This window comes from Mus pahari, chromosome 3, assembly GCF_900095145.1.
Source record: "Mus pahari chromosome 3, PAHARI_EIJ_v1.1, whole genome shotgun sequence".
Lineage (NCBI taxonomy): Eukaryota > Metazoa > Chordata > Mammalia > Rodentia > Muridae > Mus > Mus pahari.
In genome coordinates this window covers 139,478,782-139,490,203 of record NC_034592.1, presented here as the reverse complement: position 1 = coordinate 139,490,203, position 11,422 = coordinate 139,478,782, and the positions used below count along the sequence as shown (strand labels likewise).

The 11,422-nt window shown below is 45.7% G+C and overlaps 1 protein-coding gene across 2 annotated transcripts in view; it reads left to right on the top strand.

The window, feature by feature from the left end:
• The window catches only part of Samhd1 (SAM and HD domain containing deoxynucleoside triphosphate triphosphohydrolase 1), a 37,071-nt gene extending 26,193 nt beyond the window's left edge, over window positions 1-10,878 (top strand). Inside the window, exons 12-17 of one of the 2 annotated variants that reach the window (XM_021193535.2) lie at window positions 1,994-2,130; window positions 3,033-3,125; window positions 4,413-4,517; window positions 7,634-7,771; window positions 8,033-8,155; window positions 9,967-10,069. In XM_021193535.2, the coding sequence (XP_021049194.1) occupies window positions 1,994-2,130; window positions 3,033-3,125; window positions 4,413-4,517; window positions 7,634-7,771; window positions 8,033-8,116 (557 nt within the window). In that variant the 3' untranslated portion in view covers window positions 8,117-8,155; window positions 9,967-10,069. Of the gene's footprint in view, window positions 1-1,993; window positions 2,131-3,032; window positions 3,126-4,412; window positions 4,518-7,633; window positions 7,772-8,032; window positions 8,156-9,966 lie in introns of both variants that reach the window. The other variant, XM_021193534.2, reaches the window with a different exon arrangement.
• Window positions 10,879-11,422: the final 544 nt, after the last annotated feature.

Sequence of the window (11,422 nt, the reverse complement as noted above, 5' to 3'; positions counted from 1 at the left end):
TCAGACACTCCAGAAGAGGGAGTCAGATCTCGTTAAGGATGGTTGTGAGCCACCATGTGGTTGCTGGGATTTGAACTCTGCACCTTTGGAAGAGCAGTTGGGTGCTCTTACCCGCTGAGCCATCTCACCAGCCCACAAAACAGCAATTCTTAATGTCGGTGTTACAGTACCTCTTATAAACTTGCCAGATATACAGTACTTATTGTTACTTAATACAACTAGATTAGTACTAAAAATTTAAAACTTAATTTCAAAACAAAAAAACAAAAAAAAAAACCTTGTCAGCACTGAACGCTAAGTCAAAGGCTGAAAGGTTGTTGGGGTATCTATCATACCGTCTCAAACCCAGCAGGTCATTCATTAAGGGCTGATGGTGGATAGGAATGCCAGATGAGGCCCTGGGTCCAGTCCATAGCACCACACTCCCCCAAAAAAGTTTATAGTGGAGAAATCTGAGGACTATCGCCTTAATCACCTGATCAGGTTCAACAGTGCATCGTGGCAGCAGCACATGCAGGGTGGCTCCCTGATCTGCCCTAAAGGCCAGCATCCAGCATACGCAAGGAACTGGTCTAGCTCTAGATTTTTCAAAGACTAAAAGCATGTGACCATTAGTTTATCTACATATTTGCTTGGTTTCAGTGTTACTAATAGTGAAAAACATAAGTTACATTATTAAGACACATTAATTTTTTAAAATATCACTGTTAAATTTCTTGGTTCATTTATTTATGTTTTAAAAGTAAATGTTCCTGTTCTTGGGAGATACATAACTGCAGTGTTCAAATGTTTCATTAAAAAAAAAAAAAAAATCGTATGCACACAGCCAGATGCAGTGGTTCCCATTGTTTGTTGTGGATAGCTCTGGTCTTATATTTTCATGCTAATTCCATTTTCCTGGGAGTGAATCACATCCACAGGTGACTTCTTGTGAACCTTCTCCCCACCTTAACTTGTACAATAAAGGCTAGAGCTGGTGATTGGGCAGAGAAGCGCTATAGTGTACTTACGTATAATAAATAAAGGAGAAAAAAAAAGGAGGAGGAGGAGGAGGAGGAGGAGGAGGAGGAGGAGAAAGGCAATGGAGCAGAAGCACGTGGGCTGGAGAAACCACAAGTTCTAAGGGATCTCATAGATGGGTGATGTAGTAGCATAGCGGTAGATCTGCCCAATGTAGGCGTGTAGCTTGTATTCATATTAATTGAGTTGTGATTTCTTTGCTTTTTTGGGTTGAAGATTTACCGTAACAATACACCTATAGACCTACTACTGGGGGAGGGGATTACCACAAGTGGAGACCAACCTGAGCTCCATCGTGAGTTCAAGCTTCCCTAAGAATGAGACCTTCTCTCAAAAAAAGAAACACAAAGCAAGAAAATTGTACACACATACAGCACTTGTGTGGAAAGCGATGATCATGAACTCAGTTGAAGGGTATTTTATTTAGAAAAGTTTTAAAGAAAATTGAAAGAAGAGATTTTTTCCCTTCTATTGTGATTATAGAATACAATATTTTAAAACTTAAAAATGAACCTTTAATTAGGTCAGTTTACAAACTTACATTGTCTGGTCACTCAGCTTCAACTGTTATAACAGTTTTTTCCACGTACCTCTTTCTGCAGACATTGGACCATTTTAAGTAGATCATAGACATCATTTTGTTTGTAAATGTTTAAGGCCATCTGGGACTAAGAAGCAAGACCTTGTCTCATTTACAAAAATGAACGCCCCACAGTAATAAGTTAGGCTCTGTGCACTGCCTGCGCCAGCTCCATCCGTTGGTTCACCCCACTCCCTTCCGCACAGGACTTTCTCCCTCCATCCGTTGGGTCACCCCACTCCCTTCTGCATGGGGCTTTCTCCCTCTTGCTGCCATCTTCTTTTACTCAGACATCATAATGTTCCTGCCTTATTGAGACCATTTCAGGACCCCAGTGGAGTCTTTAAATCCTACCATCATTTTAACGTGAATGAAATTTCATCACATTGACAGATAACATTTTTCTGGAGATTTTACACTCTACGGATCCACAGTTGTCTGAGGCCCAAAGTATTTTAAGGAACATTGAATGCCGCAATCTATACAAGTATCTGGGTGAGACCCAGCCGAAGAGTGATAAGATTAGGAAGGTAAGTTGAGTCACTGGCTACCCTGCTGTTAGTGGAGGGTTGATCGAGCCTCTGTTCTCAAGAACAAGCCATTAGTCGATCACAGCAACCACGTCTCCTGTTTATTCTCATTTAATCTTAATATTCTTAGGCCCATTTACCAGATAAGAAACTGAGGATGAGCAATAGTCAATAAATTGGTCATGAAAGGAGTCAGGTAGGACCCAAAGGCAGGACTAGACAACTGTAAATATGCGCTCTCGAATTCAATAAGGGCCTCAAAATTTAGATAGATCTAACCACTGGAAAATGGATATCTAAGGCAGAAATCCCTCAAAATAAGACCTGTGCAAATGTCACTAAGGCTCTGAGAAGGTGTTTTTTGTTTTTGTCTGTTTGTTTGTTTGTTTTTTTATTGTTGACCCTTAAGCAATGCTGGTTAGGGACATTTGACACCATGCAGTCAAAAATTGACTTTAACTTTTTGACTCTCCAAAAACTTAACACTAAAAGTTTGTCATCGCTCAGACTGGACCAGCATTGTGACAGTCAGCTCCTTGGATTTTGCACATCGTTTGTATTATATGTGGCCAGAAATACAGAAGGCCTGGGGAAGGCGAGCTTGCTACTCTAAGCGGATTACTGGGGAGATGCTGGGAGAAGGTCACAGGGGCTGCTTGCAGCACTAGTCACTGCCGAAGCAGCAGGAGGTAGCTGTGGATGGACAAATGCCATTCTTCCTGAAACGTGATGGTTAGTTTTGTTTGTTAATGAAGAGTGAGCGCCCTGTTCATCTAGAAGCCAGCACGCAGTGGAGCTGTCTTGTCCGAGTATCTGTGTTTTCTTTGCTGAAGAAGAGAAGTAACGTGGTACAAGTGCTTAATGACAAGCTGGATCCTAACTAGGGGTCTTATCTCTTCTAGGAAGAATATGAACAGCTTCCCCAAGAAGTTGCTAACGCCAAACCTGAAAAAGCCCCGGATGTTGAACTGAAGGCGGAAGACTTCATAGTTGATGTAAGCAGTGGGCCCAAGAACAGACTCGATGAAAATGTGTTTTAAAACATGCCTTCCCTTCAGGGAGCGGGTGGGCAGGATGGTGCACGCTTTTAATTCCAGCACTTGGGTGGCAGAGGTAGGCTGATCTTTGTAAGTTCAAGTCCAGCCTAGTCAGTGTATGTGGCTAGTGCCCACCCTGCTTGGCACTGCACCTGAGGAGCCCAGTCTGCATTCATATCTTTAAACCAACACCGCCAGTCCTGCCCTCCTCCTATAGACTTTCCTGTTAGCAGTTAGACAGTCTTCCATCTAAAACAAAAACCACACTACACCCATCTTGCTGCCTTTTCTCTCCTTCAGGGGCAAACTCAAGGAAATCCCTTCTGAATTCTTAGGTTTTTCTCTGGGTCTAGGTTAACTATCTAGAATCTGAAACCTGAAATTTAAAATATTCCAGAATCTGGGGCTAGGTCTAGACCCTGAGTTCAATCCCCAGCTCATGTTCTCATTTTCTCTCTCTCTCTCTCTCTCTCTCTCTCTCTCTCTCTCTCTCTCTCTCTCTCTCTCTCTCTCTCTCTCTCTCTCTCTCTCTCTCTCTCTCTCTCTCTCTCTCTCTCTCTCTCTCTTTCTCTGAAAGCAGAATTCTCACAAGACTCTCAGTGATTTCAGTATGACAAACCATCAGGCAGTTTCAGATCTATGCTTCAGAGCGCCTCTCACTGCCAGCAATCCTTTCCTTCCTACATGTCTTTCCTGCTCACTTATATTTCCACTAGCATGAGGACCTGAGCTCTGTCTGCAGAATCCACACATACACACACACACACACACACACACACACACACACACACACACACACACACACACACAGAGGAGAGACAGACAGACAGAATGGCAGCGCACACTTCTTTTCAGGCCAGAACTAGGGATGCAAAGACAAGAGGACCCTGGGGCTCCCTGGACCTCCAGCCTAGGTGACTGGAAGACCTCCCAGCCAGTGAGAGAGCCTGTCTCAGAAAAATGAAGTGCATGGCACCTGAAGAGTGCCAGCCACAGCTGACCCCTGGCCTCCTCTTGTTCATACCCATGCATACACAGAAGTTGTCTACTGTCTCTTGGTGTCTATCACATGTTAGGCGACCAAGTTCCTAGACCAAATCCCCAGTGGTGGTCATGTGCCAGTTATTTTTATCCCATGTGTGATGACATCCAGTAGCCCTACTTCTGAGCCCCCAAAGGGCTCAGTTCGTTTCTCATGTCTCTTGTCATTATGTGATTGCTTATTTGTCCATTGTTTTAATTAAGGTTATCAATATGGATTATGGGATGGAAGACAAGAATCCAATTGATCGTGTTCACTTCTATTGTAAAAGCAACAGCAAGCAAGCGGTCACAATCAATAAAGAGCAGGTAACAGCCACATAAGAAAAGTCTGCTCTAGAGGTATATGTTTGGCAAGTCTTAAAGTCAGTTTATGTCCTGCATGCTAGTCAGGTTGTAAAGTTAGTGTGTACTATTAAAAATAAACAGAGCGCAGCCCACTGAGTCAGCTAAGCAGGGCTCACATGGACTCACCGACACCGAGGCGGCCAGCACTGGGCCTCCTGGCTCTGCACCACATCCTCTGAATGTGTGCTGTGGCTGTTAGCTTCGTGTTTCCCTGGACTCCTAACTGTGGGAACCGCGTGTCTGACTCTCGCCTGCTCTTGGGACTCTTTTCCCCCTGTCGGGTTGACTGCTCCAGCCTCGATGTGAGGGCTTTTCCCCTATCTGATTGTGTTTTGTTTTGTCACGTTTGGTTGTCTCTGGGAGGCCTGCTCTTTTCTGAAAGGAGATGGAGGAGGGGGAGTGGTTCTGGGGAGGGGGTGGGGAGCTGAGAGGAGTGGAGGGAGGAGAAACCAGTCAGCATGTGTTGCATGACAGAAAAATCTATTTTCACTTTAAAAAGGCATGGCTAGAGAAATGGCTCAGTGATTATGAGTACTTATAGCTCTGGAAGAGGACACTGGTTTGATTTCTAGCATGTATGTGGTATGCATACATATATACACACATACATACTACAGGTAAAACACAGCATAAAATAAAACTAGTGATTTTTGTTGTTGTTGTTGTTGTTGTTTTAAGTAAAGCATAAGCCAGGTATGCTAATACACACTTGTAATCCCCGCATTTGGGAAACTAAGAGTCAGGAGTTGAAGGCCAGCCTGGGGTACATAAGACTATCTCAGAATAAAGCAAAACAGCAGTTTTAAATAACTGTGTCTAGGTGGCATGGTAATATACACCTTTGATCCTAGCAGTCCAGAGTCAGAGTCAGATGGATTTCTGTATGGCAGCCTGGTCTATATAGTGAGTTCCAGGCCACCCACAGCAACAGTAGTAAGACCCTTCCTCAAAAAAAGAAAATCTTAGGCTGGTGAGATGGCTCAGTGGATAAGAGCACTGACTGCTCTTCCAAAGGTCCTGAGTTCAAATCCCAGCAACCACGTGGTGGCTCACAACCACCCATAATGAGATCTGACACCCTCTTCTGGTGCATCTGAAGTCAGCTACAGTGTACTTGTGTATAATAATAAATAAATCTTTGGGCTGGAGCAAGCAGGGACTGAGTGAGCAGAGTTGACTGGAACTGACCGGAGCGAGTGGGGCCCACCAGAGCAAGCAGAAGTCCTAAAAATTCAATTCCCAACAACCACATGAAGGCTCACAACCATTTGTACAGCTACAGTGTACTCATATACATAAAATAAATAAATCTTTGAAGGAAGGAAAGGAAGGAAGGAAGGAAGGAAAGAAAGAAAGAAAGAAAGAAAGAAAGAAAGAAAGAAAGAAAGAAAGAAAGAAAGAAAGAAAGAAAGAAAGAAAATCTTAACTAGGCAGTGGTGGCACACGCCTTTAATCCTAGCACTTGGGAGGCAGAGGCAGGTGGATCTTTGAGTTCGAGGCCAGCCAGAAAATCTCTATATAAAGAAATAGACTACATATACATACATATCTGGATATAGTGGTACAGGCCTTGATACCAGGAGCCTAAGACCTTCTCTCAAAATAGGAAGGGGAGTAAAAAGAGAGGAACAGAACTCAGTTGTGAGAAACACTCACCTTGCATACACTGAGGCCTTGGGTTCAATCCCTGATCCACAAAAGAAAAAAAATTTTTTTAAATGAAGTGCTAGATACACCTAGAACATGGGATCCTTAGTTCAAGGTAAGCCCAGGCTATAATCATGAGACTTTATCTCAAAAGAAGAGGTGCAATAACAGGCAATTTCCAGTGTTTCCTGTCTACTGAATATCATTCAAAGTACAGTGTTATGTCTGGAGCTTCAGTTACAAAGTCTAGTGGATCATGGCTGGAGTTATACAAGTTAAATGGGCTTATCTGTATGTCTTACACGAGAGTCTGTGGTATGTATATAATTCATGTCCTGTAAATCATTCAGTCTTTTAAGCCACTGACCCCACATGGTGGGTGGTGGACAAAGGGCAGCCCCAGGTACCAGGTTCTCAGTCTCTGGCATCCCACACTGAACACAGCAGAGAAGCTGAGAACAGAATAGGAGCCGCGGGCGGTACTTGGCCCCAGAGATAAGGGAAGAGAGGGCGGGGGGGAGGGGGGCACTGGGTGGTTCCCACACAGGCAAGAGTTCTTGGTTCAATCCGTGGCTGCAGCAAAGGAAGGCCTTCTGGTGGGAGGTTAGAGCGGCTTGTTAGGAAAAAGCCTATTCCATTGTTCAAGCATGGTGGGCCTTGATGGTCAGAGACAGTCTATGGTTTTAGAGCTTTATTGTAGAAAGGCAGGGGGAAAGAGAGAAAGTAGAAAGAGAGAAGGAGAGGCTGGCCATGGCCACATGGAGAGAAAGGGGGAAGAGAGAAGAAAGGCTCAAGAGTAAGAGAGGTAAAAAAGCTTAGAGAGAGGTGGGGCCAATCAGCCACTTTTTTTTTTTTTTTTTTTTTGGTTTGGTTTTTCGAGACAGGGTTTCTCTGTTTAGCCCTGGAACTCACTTTGTAGACCAGGCTGGCCTCGAACTCAGAAATCCACCTGCCTCTGCGCCACCACACCCAGCTCAATCAGTCTTATAGTGGACTGGACTATCTTACTGTTGCTAGGTAACTGTGGGGAGGAGTCTAGCCAGAANGCCAGAAGCTTGGGACATTGCCTATGTGACTGAAAGCCACATGCCTCTCTTGTGGGGACAGTAACTTCGACAGGAGCCAGGAGTCCAGGAGACATGATCGAACGCCTTCCATCCCATGTAGGTGGAAATTACCACCCACCGGGTCCCACCAGGCTGTCTGTGCATAGCCCATTGCCCCACAGTAATTAACATAGAATTCTGAGGCATTTTGCAGTAAATAAGGATTTTCTCCTTTGAATTATAATTGGAATAGAGCAGGAGAGCAGTGCGGTGCTTTTAACTCAACATTAAAAATGGTTCCTGAGAACCTGGGAGGCAGCTGGGTAGTTCTTGGCAGAGTGAACTCAAAGCTACAATAAAATCTTTTCTTTTCATTAAAAAAAGGTGTCACAACTGCTGCCAGAGAAATTTGCAGAGCAGCTCATTCGGGTGTACTGTAAGAAGAAAGATGGGAGGAGCCTGGACGCCGCCGGGAAGCACTTTGTTCAGTGGTGTGCGCTCAGGGACTTCACCAAGCCACAGGTGGGGATGCTCGCTCAGCCTCGGACATTAAAAAAAAAAAAAATCTGGAGTTGGGGTGAGACAGGGTCCCGTGTAGCTCAGGTTGCTCTCAGCTTTGCTGTGTAGCTGAGGTTGGCCTTGAGTTCCTGGCCCCCTGCCTCACTTCCCAAGATGGGCGTATAGGGATGCGGCCACAGAGGTGCCTGGTGTACTTTTCAGTCTTTAAGGAAAGCCCGAAAGTGATCCTTCTTATCTACTGAGCAGTTCTCATTTAAATTGTAGCAGTGTGGGGCTGGAGAGATGGCTGAGGACCCTGGTTCAATTCCCAGCACCCAGCAGCCACATGAGGCTCACATCCAGCTGTAACTCCAGTTCCAGAGGATCTGATGCCCTCTTCTGGTCTCCGTGGGTACTATACTCATAAAATAGAAATGCCGGGGGGAACATTCTAAAAGAGGTTGAGGAGTGATTGAGGGGTACCATATGTGCCTGCACAGTCAAGATTACCTGCACACACACACACTACACATATATACACATGCACACATATACATATAGATAGACAGAATACACATATATCACTCAGCACACACGCACTACACATATACATCGCACACATACCACATATATACCACATACATAGAAAACACATATGTCATACACAACACACATACCACACACATACACATACATACCTTAGACACATACAACATACACACACTTTTTTTTTTTTTAAAGGAAAACGGACATAGAATGTGTGTGTGGTACGTGCCTTAGACCTTGGTCTATTTCTTGTCAGACCCTGTGTTAGCATGATGAAGCCAGTATCTAAGAGGGACATAGTTCCTTAGTGCCTGCCTCTCACTCTAGGTGTGTACCACAGACACACAAGTAAAACGCAACTGTGTAGTATGGTAAGTGCTTCGGTGTGTAAAGGAGCTCTAGCCAGACTTGGTTAGAAGAGAAAAGCCTGCCTCAGGGGAAGCTTACAAGCCAACCCCTAAAGGAGGAGAGAGACCAGCAGCTGTTTCCAGGGCCAGTAGCAGGGCCACGAGGCGGGCATTGAGACAGAAGCAGCATGGGGAGAGCTGAAAAGCTAACAGAGACCATGAGCCCTTTCAGGAGCAGCAGCGAGTGGTGGATGCCCCCTGCCATCCGTGTGCCAGGGGCAGCCTGAAGCCATTGAACTGGAGTAAGTGAAATCTTTCAGTTCGAGTTCTTTACACTTGCTGGAGCTGAAGTCCGAAGGTGTGATGTAAGTGCTTTACACACACGGCTGCCTTTGAGCCGAGCAGCAGCTCCCAGGAGCTCTGTCCAGTCAGATCCGGTGCGCTTCCCAGGAGACACTTGACATCCAAAGTAACTGAAGGGACAAAAGGAGCAGTGACTGGGTGATCTTACTGACTTCCAGGACAGGCTAAGGGAACAGGTGGGCGTCCAGGGGCTGGAACCATAGAGTGGTCACGCCCTGAAGCCCATGCCAGAGGAGCTAGGAGGGAAACTCCTCAGGCTGCACTGCCCTCTTCATCTCCAGACTGTCACTCCACCCGAGGGCTAGAAAGGAGAGAGTGACGTGTTTTGAGTGTTTAAGAGGTGCTGAGTACCTGAGATGAATGGCCAAGAGCAGCCCGGCCTTGTCCCAAGAGGCGGGGACACAGTCAGGGGCCTTGCTGCTCATGCTTCCTCCACTCAGGTCATTGTGTGACGCTTGGGTGGAATGGTGCGTGAGGCTGGAGCCTGTGTTGATGGGGCCAAAGTTAAGAGGTTTATTTAAAGAGAAGGGTTCAGATTCAGTAAGTCACGGTCCCAGTGTTCTGGGTGTCATTTGTCCCTGTCCTCCTCTGTGTTGTCCCTCCTTTGCAGACCTGGCCTGTTTGGTTTAGAAGAGACTAGGGAAAAGAGAAGCCAGCCTCCGGTGTGGCTTCTGTCTCCCCGCGAGCCCATGCAGGGTGTGAACTCAGGCAGCTCTGGGCAGCTGTGTGCTGTGACTCAGCCAGTTTCCCATGAGACCTGAATCTGCTTAGGACTATGGTGTTTTCTCATTTATCCAGTCTCAGGACATGTACAGCTTTGAATTTCTCAAGAGGAAATGTATGTAGAAGCAATCTATGTGCAGGACAGAGGTGTGTGTGCCTGAGACACAGCCCGGATACAATGATGGAAACTGACTTTTCTTTGTGTCCTGACTCTCTTTTTTCTCTCTCTCTCTTTAATAGGATGGTGACATTATAGCTCCACTCATAACACCTCTGAAATGGAATAATAAGACTTCATCTTGCTTCCAAGAAGTATCCAAAGTAAAAACGTGTCTAAAATTTTAAGTGAATATCTGTGGTTAGTTCTTTAAAGAAACCACTTTCCCTCTTGACAATTAAGTTAGGAAATATAATCAGAGCCCACCAATGATCTTTATTTAGTATCTGGAATGTATTCTCATGTTGGGATGGGGTCATTTTCATTCAAAATGAGAAATTGTAATATTAACAAATTTTTCCTATCTATCCTGTGGTGATTTGAATAAGAATGGTCCCATAAGCTCATATAATTCAATGCCTGGTCACCAGGGACTGGAACTGTTTGAAAGGATTACAAGGATCAGGACATTCGGCCTTGCTGGAGGAAGTGTGTCACAGAAGGTGTGCACGCTCCTGTGCTCGCACTCTCCCTCCCTCCTTTCCTCCCTTCCTCCCTCCCTCCCTCCCTCTGACCCTCCCTCCCCTGTCGATCAGCTACTACATAGTACCACGGTCCTCGTTCCTCGCCGTGATAATGGACTAACCCTCTGAAGCTGTAAGCACACCCCCAGTTAACTGCTCTCTTTTGTAAGAGTTGCCTTGGCCATGGTGTCTCTTGATAGCCATAGAACAGTGACTGAGACAGATGCTGTAAAAAGCGTTAGCTTGTGTATTTTTAGCATTAATTGAAACCTTTCTCCTTTAGCAATCTATTTCCCAGGATAACTCTCCCATCTATCCTGAATTCTTGGAACAAAGGATTGTCTTTTGTTTTTTAATCAGAAATTGAGACAAGGGTACAAAAACTAGAATTCGAAATGGAAATTGTGATGTACCATGTAGCTAAAAAAATGAACAAAGCTGGGCGTGGTGGCCCAAGCCTTTAATCCCAGCACTTGGGAGGCAGAGGCAGGTGGATTTCCGAGTTCAAGGCCAGCCTGGTTTATAGAGTGAGTTCTAGGATAGCCAGGGCTACAAAGAGAAACCCTGTCTCGAAAAACCTAAATAAATAAATCCTAGCCCACTGAAGAGGTGCCTGTCACCCTGCTCCTCCACAACACCCACCGGTTCCGTCCCTCAAGTGCCAGGCGTGGAGGGCATCAGGGACACTTCTTTCCTCCGAGAAGCTGAGGTGTGTCAGGCAGGCGCTCTACCGATGACCTCAGCTCCATCTCTGTCTTCCTGGACAACTCCCCCTGTCCCCTGCTTTAGGAGAGGCTAGGTTCAGAGGGCACCTCACACCAGGCTGCTCCTGAGTCTGTCGTGACTCCCGACAAGATCAGCTTTTTTAAAGCACCTGCAACCACTCCAGCTCCAGGGGACTCACCGCTGCCAGCCTGGGGACAGGTCTTCGCCCACCTCTTCTGAGCTGAACTGATCAGCTGACCACAGACCCCGCCCTCTGGCTGCTCTCTCTGGCACCACCATTGCTGCAGTG